This window comes from Drosophila ficusphila, unplaced genomic scaffold (assembly GCF_018152265.1).
Source record: "Drosophila ficusphila isolate 14025-0441.05 unplaced genomic scaffold, ASM1815226v1 contig_127, whole genome shotgun sequence".
Taxonomy (NCBI): Eukaryota; Metazoa; Arthropoda; class Insecta; order Diptera; family Drosophilidae; genus Drosophila; species Drosophila ficusphila.
This window is the reverse complement of record NW_025064016.1, coordinates 2,157,860-2,173,843: the sequence shown is the minus strand read 5'-3', so window position 1 is coordinate 2,173,843 and position 15,984 is coordinate 2,157,860. Positions and strand designations below refer to the sequence as shown.

Sequence of the window (15,984 nt, the reverse complement as noted above, 5' to 3'; positions counted from 1 at the left end):
CTCCACCATTATTTAAAGGGGATCCCATGACATAGACATATATATATCATACACATTTATATATAAAGAGATATTGTATGTGCATTGCTTGACTTTTTGTGGCCATTGTTGCTCGACGGTCGACGTTGTTGATGCTTTTGCTGCTCTCTGGTGTGCCCAATTGCCTTTAAATTGTACCGAGTGTTAAGTGGCGCACGTTAAAAAAACATTTAACGTTTTTATTTACGATACACCGAGTCGCCAACATTAGAAAGACCAGATAAAAAAAGTGGCAGAACCTCTGGCGGAGGAGGCAGTGAAAGTGTTTTGTTCTGGCCCTGGCATTAGGGACTCGCAAAAAAATATATATATACGTATAGGTACAACAAGAAAAAAAAAAGGATATTGGAATCGCAAACGAATGGGAGGCTCAAACCGGGCAGGGAAAAAAAATAAAACGGAAATTAAACTTAAAATATGGCAGGAGTCTGAAAGGCAGAAAGAGCGATTGAGGGTTAGAAGTGAAAGGGCGAGACAATTGCGAGTGGAAATGTGAAAATAGAAAAGTGAGCAAGTGCAAAAAAGTTAGCGTTACTATGAAACACATAGAATTGAGTATCTGAGTGTTCAGTGCGAGTATTGAATACGAGTATTGAAGTGGAATAAGTGGATTTGCATATGTTCAAACAAAGCATCCTATATGAAATAGTATTAAATTAGCTTAAAACTGAAGTGAACAAATGTGTGAAGGGTATTTAAATAAATTCTTTAGGTTTTGAGTGGTACTCCTTTAAAGAATAAAATCCTCATAATAATTTTTCGAATGAAAATCGACGGAGCACTTTTTCAATCTATTAGAAATCAAAACTGCCTTTAAGTTTCAATCTCGCATATCCTCATCATAAGTTTCATTAGCACTTGTGTGTGCTCTATTTAATTTATGCTAAATGATCAACGGCTGCTACTTATGTCTACGTTTTATTTTTATTTTCCCGGGCAAAACGAAAACAATAATTCAGCACAGCGAGCTGCTGCTGAAACAGCAGAAAGCAAAGAAAAAATATTACGGCTCAAGAAAAAAATGAAAAAAAGGGTAAGCAGGAAAAGGAAGTGTACACACACACACACACACACGCATGTGACCCATTGAAGGCAGGTCCTGGATTCCCCACCCACGCACTCATTTGCCTTTGCACTCACGTCTGTGTAATTTATGCCAAAAAACAGTATGCATGGATGTACCCTGCCAGCGAACAATTGCAATGGGTATATGAGAACATGAAGGGTACTCCTCGAAAAACGTTCTCGGAAAAGGTTTGTCCTACCAAAAGAAATGACAATTTAACAAAACTTAAAAAAACACAAACTACCAACAATGGCTTTCAATCACAATTCTTAAATGGTGGTGTCAAAAACCTAACCTTTGAACAATATCGGATATAAAATACATAGAAATTATATAGTTATATGATGTTTCCGTTAGGCAATTATCAACTGTTCAATTTAATTGTATTTTTTTTTTCTCTAAAATAATTATTTTTAAGCTTGGCTTGAACGGATATACATGCAGATTTATACCCAATACTTACATTTTACATACTGTGGCGCCATTGCGGACGAATACTGAAGCTTGATTTCTTACATGAAAATGGTATTTACAAACGTGACAATGACATTGAGTTTTTCCAATAAGAATTAATTTCCTGAAACTTTAATAGCCACTAAAACACACAAATTAATTGTTTATCCATCTTGAACAGAAACAACCTTAATTGATGTGTAAAAACCAGAAACCATACCAACCGAAGCATTGATTAAATTAATTTAAGAGTCAGCCAACTCCATATCCACATTATAAGCACCTCTTTTGAGGACGTGGAAGCAGGAAATGAGATATTACACACGACTAAATACACCTCCGACCAGGAAACAAGTGGAAGAGGCATTAAAAGCTAGTGACTGTGGTGAAAGAGCAGGTGTGGCATTAAAGATTGACTTAATTTGTTATTTTTTCCTTTAAAAATCTAAATGTATACAAAGCAAGGAAAAAGCATTAATCAAAATGGCTGATAGCATTATTATACTCTCAATAAATATCCGTTTTAATTAATCTTTAAGAATTAATAGAGTATATAAGGTACTTATTTGAAATGTTTGTGAGTTGTTGACTTGGTATTAAGAAATTTAAATATTCAAAGTGCCCTGCCAACCTAAAAATATAAGCATGGTATGTATTGTTTTTAAGAAAAGAAGAACCAGTTTAAATCAAATTCCTTATCAATCCGTTATCAGCAAAAGATTTACTTTTCTTCTTAATTTCGTGTAACACCGGAAGATAATTATCTCCAATTCATTGAACACTAATGCACTAATTTCAATGCAATCTTTGTAAATAGAAGCTTTCCGCAGGGCATTAATACACTTATTCCGCGTACGGATGTTCGAAAATCCGGCAAATAAGTTGGTTCACAGTCCACTAACTGACCGTAACTAAATATAAAGAACTGGATACAATACAGACATCTTAAACGACTTATCCAAGCGGACCGCTTATGATGATGTGGTAATAAGGGGTTGACAATTAAGGTGTCTACACTCAAGGTGGTTTTTTAGACATTAGCAGTTTCCCAATGAAGCACTCTGTTTATTTGAACTTAAAAGAACTGGATGCATATATTTCGCCGGCTTAACAGGGCATTGCCCCTCGTTTCCTTATCGAAAATGTGCGGGACAGCCCGCCAAAAAGCGAGACTCCATATACAGATGTTGACAAGCAACCAGTGCTCCTCAGCGCTGGACAAGATCTCTACTTCCTATTCTGGTTGTTGCGGGCCATGTCCTTGGGGAAGGAGCGCAGCGGGGGCGTGCGGATGCGGCGGGCCTCGCGGGAACGATTGCGCACCACCTTCGAGTGGATGGCGCAGGACACGCAGTAGTGGAGCTTCGCGTACAGCTTGGGCAGCACGTACGACTCCCAGATGCTGGCCTCGGTGATATCACGCACGGCGGCCGCCTCGACGATGTTGCGGATGACGAACTTCTTGATCGCCTTGTCCTTGGGCACGCAACGGGCGCAGTTGGTGCAGCGCACGGGCTTCACATGGCCGCGATTGTGCTTGTTGCGTCCTCCGTTACGGCGCTTCTTGGTCATCTTGCCGGCTGTCCTTCAACGAGACGGGGTGGTTTAAGCATCCGTTAGTACGTTTTGCCGGTTTTCGAGCAGCGATGGCCGCCATAGTTACCTTATTTATTTATTACAAAATATCCCCAGCGAAATCCGCGTGCTCGCGATTTCGGAAACGAAAAGAAAGGAAAAAGTGTGCACGCACCCGGTGTACGCTAAAATGCTCGCTAAAAATTCCCTAAATCGCGCCAAAACTCTTATTGAAACCTCGGTTTGAGTCCCGGACTCAAACTGAAAAATCGCCTTTTCTTAACAAAATTTTAACAAATAGGGCTAAAATAATTATTTTAAATTTAATTTGTTCTTAAAGTGCCCTGATGTAATTTTTGTTCCAAAGGTTAAGAATAAAATATCTGCAAGGCAAAAAAGTTGGCAACGCGTGTCAGTGTGGCCAGTCTTTTTAAGGTATTCTAGCTATTTTTGCAAACATTTTTGTTAAAAATTAAATAAGAAAGGTTTGTAACTTTTTGTTAACAAGGTATTTCAGACTGAACAAATTTGTTAAAAAATCTCAAGCTGAATTTTTGAATTAGGAAGACTGTTAATGTATAGTTTTTTACCTTATTTTGGTCGTAATCAAACTTTTAATCAAGCTAGGTATCAATTGTATATTTTCAACTAGGTCTTTTCCTAATATAATTTTGAAAAGATTAAAACTTTTTTTTTAATATTTCAATAAGAGTAAAATGGTTTTTTAAATATTAGCATTTCTCTTATAATATTTTCGTTTCCAAAAATGTTGGCATCAAACCAGAAATAAGTAAATATGGTAATTATAAAAAAAATTCTTTATGGAAACAAACGTATGGTAAAAATTGGCAAGTTCATAAATTCAAAAACGGGATTAATAATAACAACACGATTTATATATATATATATGTATATTTATTTAAAAGACATGCCAAAATATTGAAATTGTCTTAAACGTACTAAGCCTTAAGTAAGAAATTAATATCATAGAACTGATTGTTGTGTATGCATTAAAATGCATAGAAAATGCATTAGGAGCTGTGGATATTTGTTTTAATAAAACATATAAAATGTATTTTTGATAGTTACGTTTTGTACATTTATTTTTTGTTGTATCAGCTTAGTGGGTTTTTCTTTGTACACAAGTTAAACTAAAATATTTAACACAAAATAATTGTATGCCTTTAATTTTTCAGTGTCGGTTGGTTTCCAGTCTGCAGTTTTAGCCACGCCCCTTGGAACGGTGCGAACTGCGCTCTCTTCGCGGGCGGTCACGGGATCGGTCACGTTCACGGGATTGAACGCGCCCTCTTTCACGTTCCCGTTGTCTCTTCTGATCACGTTCCCTGTCACGTTCCCGCTCCTTGTCACGATCACGTTCACGATCCTTGTTGCGCCCACTGCGCTCTGATTTTTCACCACGATCTGGCCTCTCGTCTCTGGAGGAACGCTGTTCACGTCGGCTGTCCTTTTCACCGCGACTGCTCTTCTCGACGCGTCTTTCTCGTGGAGAAGAATTCTCTCTTCTGCGCGGTTTCTCATAAGATGGGGATCTATCTCGCTTTCTTTGCGGTTCATTTTGTTTCCTCCTTTCTCTGTCGTATGAACTATCCCGGTTTCTTTCTTTATCAAAAGAGGAATTATCCCGGTTTCTCGGAATTCGTTCTCTTTCGAAGGAGTTATCCTTTCGTCTGTTACCATTTCCATTAGATTGATAACGATCGGTTCTACGAGAATCAGGACCTTCCAGATTGAATTCGTCACTATCTTGCGGTTGCCCTCGGAATTTGTTGTTTCTTTGAATCTGCTCCTGTCGCTTGATCTTCGCCTGAGGTTCCTCGTCGCTTTCCTCACTGGAAGAACTGGCGGACGAAGATTCTGATGATGTCTTCTCGCTTTCTTCGCTGCTGCTGGAACTCGAACTCTCTTCTCGTTTCTTCTTGTGCTTTGATTTCTTTTTCTCGGCCTTCTTTTTCTCCTTCTCGCGCTTTTTCTCTTTTTCCTTTTTCTTTCTCTCGTTCCTTTTCCCTCTCTCGCTCCCTTTGCTTTTCCTTTTCCCTTTCCTTTTCTTTTTCCCTTTCTCTTTCCTTCTCCGCTCTCTGTTTCTCCTTTTCCCGTTCCCGTTCCCTCTCCTTCTCCTTCTCCGCCTTCTTTTTCTTTTCGGCCTTTTTGTTCTTAGCCTTCTTGGCTTTATCCTTACTTCCTTTTTTTGGATTTCTTTTTGCCCTTGTCTTTGCGTTTGCGTTTCTTCTGGGGTTCTGAGCTGGAGTCTGAGCTCGAAGATTCGTTAGAAGATTCTGATTCTTCTTCGCTGGAGTCATCGCTGCTGGATTCCGAAGATGAAGACGATGAGGAGGCCGAAGGTTGAGCTACCTTTGAATTTCCAGAGGGAGCAGAGCCGTCTCTAAATGGGTTTCCTCCAGAATTGGCCAGGATTTCGGCATTTATGGCGGGCACAGCCTTGGGAGCATTCTTCAAGAATCTTCTCAAATCATCAGTCAGTCCGCCCAAACCAATTGAGGTGAAGAAATTGATGGAGAAGCGTGTATTCCTTGGGTTATCCTTGGGGAACAACCCCGCCAGGCTTTCAACCAAAACGTCTTCCTTGAGTTTTGTATTCAGTTTACCCAGTCCCATGTATTCAGCGAGTTCCTGGAACAGGATTTTAATGAAGATCCTGCTCGACGATGTGGTGTCATCCTCGTTCAGTTGGATGCACTCCAGCACATCCCAACTGATGGCGTCGGTAAACAGGAGATGGGCGAAGAATTTGCTGACGTTTCTCAAGCGATTCGTATCCAATCTGTGGGTAGTTTGATAGGTGTCTTTGAAGATTTCCTCAAAGGGCGGTATGTAGATCTTGTTGATATTGCAGAACCGCTGGGCCAAAAGTCCATAGAACTTCTCATATGTTCTCTGTTCCGCACAGCAATCGAGAAACATATGACAGAGCTCTATTTCCTGACCGGGTTTCAGTTGCATTTTCATCAGCTTGTGGGCACACTCTTCGTAATCCAAACTGGAGTTGATGGTTAAGTAAATTGTGCGTCGCAGGGCAATCAGATTGGTCTCTGTGTTGTCGATAATGTCGCCAGCTTCGTTTTTTTTTGTTTTTCCGCATCCGATCCAGACTCTCCGTCCGAGTCGCTATCCGAGTCCGATCCGGAACCTGACCCTGAGCTGCTGCCATCATCGCTGCCCAAGATCTCGTGGCTCAGTCCTTTGTATTTGTCTTCGTTCTCCGCGTAGTTGTCGTCAAATTTAAAAACATCTAAAAAGGAAAGAAAAAAATTTTAAATTACAAGATAAACATACTATTTTATGGAATTACTTACTTAGAATATCTTCAGTTTCGGTGGCTTCATCTAGCATCATAAGATGCGTGAACTGATCGTCCTCTTCTACGAGTTCCAGTTCCGGAACAACAGCCTGATGGTCCTTGAAGCCATCCTTGCGCACCTGGAACAGCACCTCAATCATGTACTGCACTCGCTTGTCCAACTTTCCCTCGTGCAGGATGTTCCTCAGCATCTCGAAGATGGCCCCGATGCCTTTGGAGGAAACCTCAGTCAGCTTCATGCCGCACTCCTTGAGAAAAGCGATGGCCACCTCAACGGAATCATCCGTAGGCGTCTCCACCAGCAGGGTAAGGATCTCTAGGGCCAGAATTTCATGGGCCACACGCTGGTTGACCAAATGGCCAATGAATCTAGTGGCCGACATGCAAACCAACTTGTCATTGCGGCGGAACGCTCTACGAAATTGGATGACCAGACGTTTGAGGAGGAGCTCGCCTATATTCGGAAACTTTGAGTTTATAATGCTCACCAGAGCGGCGTAGACATGGGTGAAAGTGGGCGAAGCAGCCTGTGCTTGGATAATACTCCTGCTGAGTAGTCCCCTTCCACGCACGATATTCTCTCTCAAAAGCTCCCTGGTGATGATTGCTATGTTGGTTACATTCACTTTGTTGATATAACCGTGGATGGATTTCTTGAGGGCCTCCCAAGCGATTCTCTGGTAGGCTGCGGATGCCTTATCCGTAATCTGTGACTGCATCATCCGCAGCTTGGCTGGCGGAATATAGGCTCCTCCTGTCCTAGAGGTCAGAACATCCACTGTCTTTCTTTGACGCTCGGTTATTTTGGCAGCCGGCTCGGTTACGGTTTCATTATCAGCATTAGTTGGTTCCGGATTGCGTGCAGTTTTCGATGATTTGGATCCTGGACTCGAGGTGGAACGATCTCGTTTGCGATCGGAAGACCTCTTCCTCTCCCTAGAATCATCTCTTCGCCTGCTGCTGGATTTGCCGCGCTTTTGGTGGCGCTTTCCCACGCTCCTTGGCTCTTTCCTCATCCCGTTTGTCGCGCTCCTCGTGACGTCTCTGTCGCTCCAGGCGCCTCCTCTCCAATGAATTGGACCTACGGCGTGGACTGGCACTGCGGCTGCGGGTTCTACTGTTCTTGCTCCTCGAGCGACGACGGCGGCGGTTACGGGGCGAAGGACTCCTGCTGGAGGATCGAGGACGGCGGCGCTTCTCATCCTGACTACGACTTCGGTGGCGTTGGTTGTCCCTGGATGGACTTTTCTTGTCGGCAGCTGGTTTCTCACTTTCCTTGGCAGGCGGCACATCATCATCGTCTTTCTGCAATGCGAATAATTGTTTAATTATATTAATATTATCGTGAACTTACAAATGGATACAATTTCGATTAAGGAAGGTTTTATCCTTTATCGAATTTCAAAGATGATGAAATTATTGGAATTCTATTCATACACAAAATTTATCCTATACAATATTTTACTTACATCGGTTATTTCGCCCTCCTCAATGTGGTTATCCGCGCTGGGTGATTCCACTGTACCAGCAGCTGATTCCGTAGGCGATTCCTTACTGCTTCCATTGGTGGTTACCGGCTGCTCTTCCTCTTTTTCCCTGCTTTCTTCTGCTTCTTTTACAGAGTGCTCTTCTTGGGCCTTCGGTTTTTCTAGCTCATTAGTCACACCTGTAGCTTCTGTTTCCCCTTTCTGTTGGACAGGTGTTTCTACCGTTTTTTCCGCTTCATTTAATTTGTCACTTTCCGCTGTCGCAGCTGCTGCTGGTTCTTCTTCTTTTGCCGCTTTTCCACGCCATCAGAATGGGAAGCTGGCTTAGAATCGGTTTCCGCTAAAGTTTCTGCGCGCGGGAAGTGCTATCCTCATCCTTTTTGGCTCCTTTTTCTCCATCATTCTCCACCGCTTTATCCTTCTTGTTAGTTTTACTCGAATCTTTGGAGGATTTCACCCGCGCTGCTTCTTCTTCCTGCCTCCCGCTACTTGCGGATGAGGATTCGCTCCTGGCGTCGCTGTCGCTCCCACTGGACGAGCCGCTGCTGCTGGAATTACTGCTCGAATCGCTTTCGGCGTCGCTTTCTCCCATGTCGCGTGGTTAATTCGGAAAACTGTCAGGAAAAACACGATGAAAATCTGTAGGAGCAAAAAAAACACAACGCGGCGATAGATTCTAGAGATGGAACTACGGCTAATAGTATCGCTGTTTTCTGAAATGTGGCAGCATCGATAAATCAAGCCATCGATAGCTTTCGCTTTTAAAATACTGAGTACTTTTACCCTTTGGTTGTTGAAAATTTTTTAAAATTCAAAATTTACTTTGTTTTTAGAAAGGAAATTCACAAGTAAATAAATAATTATCATAAACATTAAAAAATAAATGTTCGGGAAAAAAGTTAAATTACATTTTAATAACTTTTCAAAAGTTAATAATTAATTTAGTTTCAATTTGACGTTCAGTAAAAATTGCCCATAAATTTAAATGACTGCACCATAAACATTCGCAACAAAACAACTAAATTTATTTTAGTTTACAAATTGTTTATCCATAGTAAATACTTTAAAAATAAGCTTTAATCACGACGGGTTAAACTAGAGGATGGACCTTTTCCAAAAGCCATTAAACCTTGCTGTCCGGTTTGGGTGGAACGGTTTCGGGAATCGCTGGCGACACATCGTCGTCACTGGAAGACGAGGATGACGATGAGCTGGAGTCATCGGCCTTCGTTCGCTTCTCGGGAATCGTGTAGGGGAACTTCTGGGACTTCTCCTCTACCGCCTGTTTTAAACGGAGCAGCGCAGTCCTGTTGATATTCTCTAACGAGACATCCTTAATGGCATTGGCCAAAACATCCATGGCCTTGTCGGAGTTTCCCTTGGTGGTCTGGATGTCAATAAGGCAGGAGTAGGCATTTCCGATGGCTCCCTCCGAGATTTTGCTGTTCTTCAGCTGGGAAATGACCGTTGACGCCAGTTTTTCATCTTGTTGCTCCCGTGCCGTCTGCAAAACGCGCTGGAACATCAGCCGCGGAGCATTGGACAGGTGCTTGTCCCAAATCTCCTTCGAAGCTGCCTCTTGACCGCTGGAAATGAGATGCATCCACAGTACATTCATGGGTCCGAGTTGATTGTGGGCGGCGAACTTCTCAGCCAGAGATTGATCTGCAAAAATATTGTTTTATAAAATCTAGTATTCAAGGATTATCGAAAGACTTACATTGTGGAACCAACTCCGGGTGCTTGTCCAAAATACCCACAGCTCCGCCGCGTGGGAACTTCTCGGCCAGCTTCTTCGCATCCTCGGGATTCTTGGCAGCATCAATTTCCGTGGTCAGATGCTTGAGGAACTGCTCCGCCTTTCCAGCAACAATGTTGGCATGACAGAAGCGATTGTCAAACGAAACCAGACGCTTTTGCTCATCGTTCAGCTGCTTGCCGATCTTCTCGAGCGTTTCCAAGTCCCCAGCAGCAGCAATTTTGTTCAGGTAAAACTTGAAGATCTTGGGCTGTGGATGCAGCTTATCACCCAGGAGTTCATCCACGTATTTGGTGGCCTCCGTCAAGCGATCCGCACGAACCAGCAGTTCAATCAGGCGGGAAATGTCCAAAGCACTCACTTTGTCTCCACTTTGGAAATTTTGCTTATGGGATATCGCTGCGTCGACATCATTGGCTATAATGGCTTTGCGGAAACTGGACAAAGGGGACACGGATTTAACTGCTGGAGCAGCCTTTACTGTTTCCGTTTTCGCTTGCTGCTTCTTTGGAGTTTTTTCTTTTGGTTGCTCTGCGATTTTAGCTGTTTCTGTGGTAGCTTCCGTTTTCACTTGTTCTTTTGGTTTGTTTCTTCTGCTGGCTTGTTCTTTCTGTGTTTCAGGCACCACGAAGGGCACATCCATGTTTTTCTTCTTCAGGATTTCAGCTAATTTTAAGAGAAAAGCATCGTTGGGTGTCACAGCCTCCTCCTGCATTTTGGTCCACAATCCAAGAGCCTTTTCCGCTTCATCGGCTTTGTCGTAGCTCAAAAGCAGCGTGTAGTAAATCTTATTTCTATCGATGTGTCCCAGATCCTTTGTGGCTTCAATCAGACCTTCCAGAGGCTGGAGTAAACCCTCATTCTTGTAGCGATCGCAGGCACTGCTGATTCTCTGAGGACGCGTACGCAATCCAGGGGTTTCCAGGATTTTCCTGGCCTGCCTCACGCGCCCGCACTCCACAAAGGAGAAGACCAGATCGTATAAACTGTTAACTTCACCATGAATTCCTGTGCTCAAATCCGTTAATTTCTGCAGATTCGTTGCATCCTCTTTTTGGATCAAGCGGCAAGCCAATTCGTTTTTCCAGGGAGTCGATTTGTGCTTCTGGCAGATCTCCTCAAAGGCTTCGATGGCCTTGGGAATATCATCCTTGACCAGGTGAACCTTGATCAAGGGACCCAGGAGAACATTTGTGGGCACAACATAGTTGGCTGCCACCAGAGCATCAAATACTTTTCGCAGCTTTTCCGGTTGACCAGCTTCGGCGATCGAATTCAGGATTCTCCAAACGGTGCTCACATAGTTAAAGCTTCCTTCGGTTTCGTTAAGAGGAGCATCCTTTTTGTTGTCCTCCAACACTTTGAAGGCAGCCTCCTCGCGTTCCTCTTGCAGCAGAAGATCAGCCAAACGGACAGCCTTATAGTTGTCCAACTGGAAGGCGGCGTCCTTGGCTTTCAGTTTGCCATAAGTTTCCAGAGCCTCGGCACTTTTCTTGTGATGCGTATACAGATCGATCAGTTGAGCATAGATGCCAATGGGAATCTGGAATTTTTCGGTCTCCAGTTTGTCGATGACTTGAAGGGTTTTCTCCAGGTTCTGCGAGCGGAAACAGGCGTTCAGGAGTTGCCTCTTGATGTTATTGGCATTCTCTCCCTTGCTTTCCACATTGACAATAAATCGTTCGAGTTCTGGGTGGAAAAAAGAAAGAACTTATTATGTTACTAAAAAAAATATTAACTAATACTCACCATCGATGGATAGGGAGTCCAAGGTCCTTTTTCCAGTACTCTTCAAGGGAACTGGCTGCAGTTCACCCGAGCTCAGTTTGCCTAGGAGCTCTGAGATCTGTGGAGTCAACTCAGAACCCAATTGTTCGGATAGCTGAGTGGCCTTGGCACTGCTAATGGACAATCCCTGCTTGACCAATCCCTTGAGGATTTTCTCCAGCGTGGCCGCTCGATCTCGACGGAAATAGGTGGTCGCCTCCTGGACAATTGCACCCACAACATCGGGAGTGCCTCGTTCCGTGGGAGCGGCAACTGCGCCTTCCACTGCCTCGACTTCCTCCTCCTTGCCTTGTCTCAATTGCATTCCCTCGTGAATTTGACGCACACAACGGATGAAGGCGGCGTAATCATTCGTGTGACTCAGCGCCAGGATCAAAGGTTGTCTGAACAGGATGGGCACATAGTAAGCCCTGTTTTGCTCCATAATCTTAGCTGCATCGGCAATTTGATGGGTGACCAAGGCGGAGTAAACAGCCGAGGTGACAGCAGTGGAGTTGGGAACTCCAGCATCCCGCAAAGAGGTGACAACTCGCTCCCAGTTCTTCTCCTTCAAGTTGGGAATCACATAATCCCTGACCGTCTCGGAATTGGGGAAGACTGAGAACTCCTGCTGCATGCGACGCACAATTTCCAAAACCTGATTGGATTCAGCAGAACAGATCAGTGGCCAAAAGTAGTGCTGTCTGATGGGCAAGCCGGCGTTCTTCATCTCTTGCAGCAAAGGAAGGGCATTGTTCACCACTCCATTGGTCAGACCAGCCTCGGTGGCGATGGTCAAAGGCCTTGGGATTAAGACCCTCTGATTGCAGGGTTTTGCAGATGGAAAGGATCTTTTCCACTGGGCGATTGGCCTTAACCATTTGCCTGATGAAGAAGGCTCCCACATCCACAGGTTCACCATTTACACGACTGCTTCTTGGCATCACACGAAGGAGCTTGAGACCCACATCTTCGTGTCCCTTGTTCACCAGGCGAAGGATCACATTCACCGCATCCTGATTGAATCCGGGCGAGAGTCGCAGCTTGGGCAGAATCTCATCCACATGCTCTCCGTTGCCATTGATGGTGAGGGTGTACACGATGTCTAGCAGATCCTTGTCCAGCAAGATGATCTCCTTTTGCTCGCATTCGGCTAGGGTTCCCTTGAGAGCAGCCAGATCTCCGTGGCGAGCAAAGGCACAGAGGAGGGTCGTATAAGTGTCCGCACTGGGTTCCAATCCGGCCTGCTTCATTACTCCCAGGATGCCTTTAGCGGACTCCAAGTCGTTAGCCTAGAAAACCATTATTTATAATTGTTAATAATGCCTAATGCATGGTATACCGTATCCACTAACCTGCGAATGTCCCAGGATCAAGGAGTTGAAGACATTCTCATTGACCGGCAGACTCTTGGCCCTCATAAATTCCAGAATCCTGGTGGCTCCCTCGATGTCTCCCTGCTGGCAATAACGAGCAATCAACCGCTGGTAGGTCACCCTGTTGGGCTCAATGCCCTTGGCCTCGATCTCCGCCAGAAAATCAGTGGGAGCGAAGCCATGCTCGTTCTCCAAATAAACTCGCAGCAGGGCATTGTAATGGGAGATGTCCATGGGCACATTCAGGGCATTCAGGGTCTTCCAGATCTCCTGGACCAAAGCCGTTCTGACCTCCGGCAGTTCCTCGGGCACCAGGTTTCCGCAGCAGCGGATCACCAGCAGCGATTGCGAACTGGTGGCCGTCCTGTGCGTACGAATCTCATCGAGCACCTCCTCCAGATCCCGTCGAGAAATGCGTCCAACCCGGCGAACATCCTGGTCCAGTCGGCGAATCTGCTTGTCCAGACTCAGCTCCGCTTTTGCCGCCGCATTTGTGGCAAATCCACTAAAAGAAGAAAATCATTTTATTAGTCAAAGGAATGAATAATTTCAACAGATTAAACAAGTTCGTTTGAAATCGACTGGATAAATCTAAACTATTCCAAAAAAAAAGCCCTTCAATAAGGTTTCACCATAAATATTTGCTTTTGAATGTAATACTAAATTCTGTACTTCTAAACACATCTATTTAGCACCAAATTGGATGACTAAATAGATGGCTCCATGGGTCTCCCATCCTAATCCAGATGAGGTTATGTAAATATTTGAGACATTAGTTAGCCAAGATTGCTCTGAAACTGTGTGACATGGATCCTTTTCTTCGGATAACAATCAACTGAACATTTCTATATCCCCCACCATTTACATAAATACACGGATGCATTGCGTAATGCCGGTACTTTATATGGTTTTTACTCACTTCTGGAACTGCCCGCACATGCAGGGCGCATTGTTGAGCAGATTACTGGACTCGTTCTCACGCACAGAGTTTACGACCACGTTCCTCGTGAAGCCGGCGAAGTAACGCAGCAGTTTCCCCGTCCTTAGGATGGATGCCATTGCGGATTTGCTCTGTTTTAATTAATAAATTCAGTTTATTATTAAAAAAGATTCGTTCGCACGAGTGCGATAGAGGTGGAACAAAAACCGTCTTTGCTTCGATAGTATCGAAGTAACAGGTACTAACGCTTGAAAAAGAACGTGTTCTGGCTTATTAAATAGTCAATTTTATACCAAAAAAATATACCATGGCGCCACTTTGAAAATACAGGTTGGTTTTTATACATTTTAAACAAAAAAGACAAAATAAGTTCAAAAGCTGATAGTCCTGACCCTCTAACTTTTGCAATTTTTATCTGATCACAAAGTGACATATCTCAAAACGTTTGTGTTCGCATTTTTAAACGAACTGCATAAAATTTCCTGATTCTAGATGGTCGATATTTTGACCCCTGCTCATATCAGATTTTTCCAAGTTACCGATGATGTGCAGTCAAGTAAAGGTAAAAAATCGGCCACCGAGGGACAGAAAACTTTATATGCAGCTTGTTTAAAAATACGACCAAAAACGTTTAGAGGTATGCCACTTTAGTATCGGACTGAAATTAAAGATGTAATTCACTATTAAAGATCAGATTTGCGCCACCCAAACGCGCATAATGCAAAAATCTTTCTTGGAAAGAAACCTCTATGAATTTAAAAACGCAAATTTGACTAAATCGTTATAAGATAAAATCGTGTTACAAACTTCTTATTAAAATTAAAATGCTTTTTAAAAAGGTATAGAAAGAAAGGTTTTGTGTTTGGAACTGCAACTGCACACACACTCTTAAAATTGAGAGAGTCCCACACCCACACACACCTGGTAAAGAGAAACCGCGAGCTTTGGCGGCTCTCTTACGCCTTGCAACTTCTTTTTACTGCGTTTTGTTGTTGTTTTCGCTGAGCTGACGCTCAGCAGACGTCGGCGTCGGATTGTGGCGAAAATTGCACTCATTTGCAAAACTCTCGTTGCAAACGGCGGTTTAGAGTTTAAATAAAAAATATAAAAATTTACAAATACAAATATAATTAAAAATTGGTTCGATTTTAAATTCTTTAATTTTGAAGGGAGTGTTCACTGATTTTATTAACATTCTTCGGTCTAAAATACTAACTTATTCTTTATAAAAACTTCTCATATACACTTCCCAAGCCATTTTCTGTCGTTTTCAAGGAATATCAATATCAATAAATCGTTACAAAAACATGATCCATATTCGCGTGTGTGGGTGTACGCGTATTTCCGTATGTGTGTGCGTGCCTACACTGCAACTTGTGACGGATTTTTGTGGTTTTCAAAGAGAGAAAATTTTGTTGTATTGACAGGTGCTCGATCAAGTGCCCTGAAAAATCCGAATAAAGTGTGGGTGAATCGACGTTTTGCAGCACTGGTAAGCGAGAAAATTGATTAAAATACAGATTACTAAGGGGGAAATATATTTAAAAAATATATGTGCTTAAATCTTAAGTACTTGTGTGTGTGTTTTGTGTGAGAGAGACAGAGAGCGCGAGTGCAACCAGAAATTGCAATACACACAAACAAATTGCCACGCAAAAAGCGGCCGGCTTGCTCTCCGCCTCCTCTTTCCACTCTTCTTCCCCTTCCTCACCCTTTCTTCTGTTTCCCCTTCGTGTGTGTGCACTGGATGCACTTGGTGCGATTCATTTGCTTTTATTACCATTTTTGCCCGTCTCTGCACTCTTTTTTTCCCATTTTGTGGGGGCTTTCGGCTCGGAGGCAACCCTGGCAGCCAAATGCGTTGGTGAATAAGTTCTCTACCCTTTTGTCAGTGTGGGCCGCGACTTTGAAAAGCTTGGAGCTAGCGGTGATGCAGCGCAAAATTGCAATAATTGCATATACAAATACTCAGATTAACCCACAAAGAACCTAAAATAAATAAAAGCTACCAAAGAAGTGGTTGTTTTTCTCGGTTAAAGTGTGTATTTGTGGAAAAAAACATTTATTTTCAAAAAACTGTTAAAAAAATCGAAAGTGCCTATAACAACGACAAATAACATAAAATAATAAAAAACACTAACAACTTCAGTATAAAAGAGGAACCAGTGAAAAATTACTTATA

At 43.1% G+C, this 15,984-nt stretch overlaps 3 protein-coding genes across 4 annotated transcripts; all 3 read right to left on the bottom strand.

Moving 5' to 3' along the window:
• Window positions 1–2,602: 2,602 nt before the first annotated feature.
• Window positions 2,603–3,353, bottom strand: LOC108096099 (40S ribosomal protein S26). 2 transcript variants are annotated; one of them, XM_017197475.1, is made up of 2 exons: window positions 3,222–3,353; window positions 2,603–3,143 (listed from the first exon to the last, which is right to left on the bottom strand). In XM_017197475.1, the coding sequence occupies exon 2, from the start codon at window positions 3,128–3,130 to the stop codon at window positions 2,786–2,788; it is 345 nt and encodes a 114-aa protein (XP_017052964.1). In that variant the 5' UTR covers window positions 3,131–3,143; window positions 3,222–3,353; the 3' UTR covers window positions 2,603–2,785. The 2 variants fall into 2 exon arrangements, with proteins under 2 accessions (XP_017052964.1, XP_017052965.1); XM_017197476.1 differs by having other exon boundaries at window positions 2,603–3,138; window positions 3,222–3,344.
• A 789-nt stretch (window positions 3,354–4,142) lies between these two features.
• LOC108096085 (pre-mRNA-splicing factor CWC22 homolog) lies at window positions 4,143–8,665 on the bottom strand. The gene is given in 9 exon segments (XM_043209443.1): window positions 4,143–5,141; window positions 5,230–5,343; window positions 5,345–6,244; window positions 6,247–6,404; window positions 6,469–7,465; window positions 7,467–7,778; window positions 7,943–8,245; window positions 8,248–8,321; window positions 8,324–8,665. Coding segments are annotated over 9 exon segments (3,873 nt in total). The 5' UTR covers window positions 8,553–8,665; the 3' UTR covers window positions 4,143–4,355.
• Window positions 8,666–8,959: 294 nt separating this feature from the next.
• Window positions 8,960–14,003, bottom strand: LOC108096072 (leucine-rich PPR motif-containing protein, mitochondrial). The gene is given in 6 exon segments (XM_017197433.2): window positions 8,960–9,625; window positions 9,681–11,408; window positions 11,469–12,285; window positions 12,287–12,778; window positions 12,842–13,367; window positions 13,782–14,003. Coding segments are annotated over 6 exon segments (4,245 nt in total). The 5' UTR covers window positions 13,922–14,003; the 3' UTR covers window positions 8,960–9,083.
• Between the last annotated feature and the right edge of the window lie 1,981 nt (window positions 14,004–15,984).

What these genes read in the sequence shown, in the direction of transcription:
- LOC108096099 (XM_017197475.1), bottom strand. Translation starts at nt 3,130, where the DNA reads ATGACCAAGAAGCGCCGTAACGGAGGACGCAACAAGCACAATCGCGGC.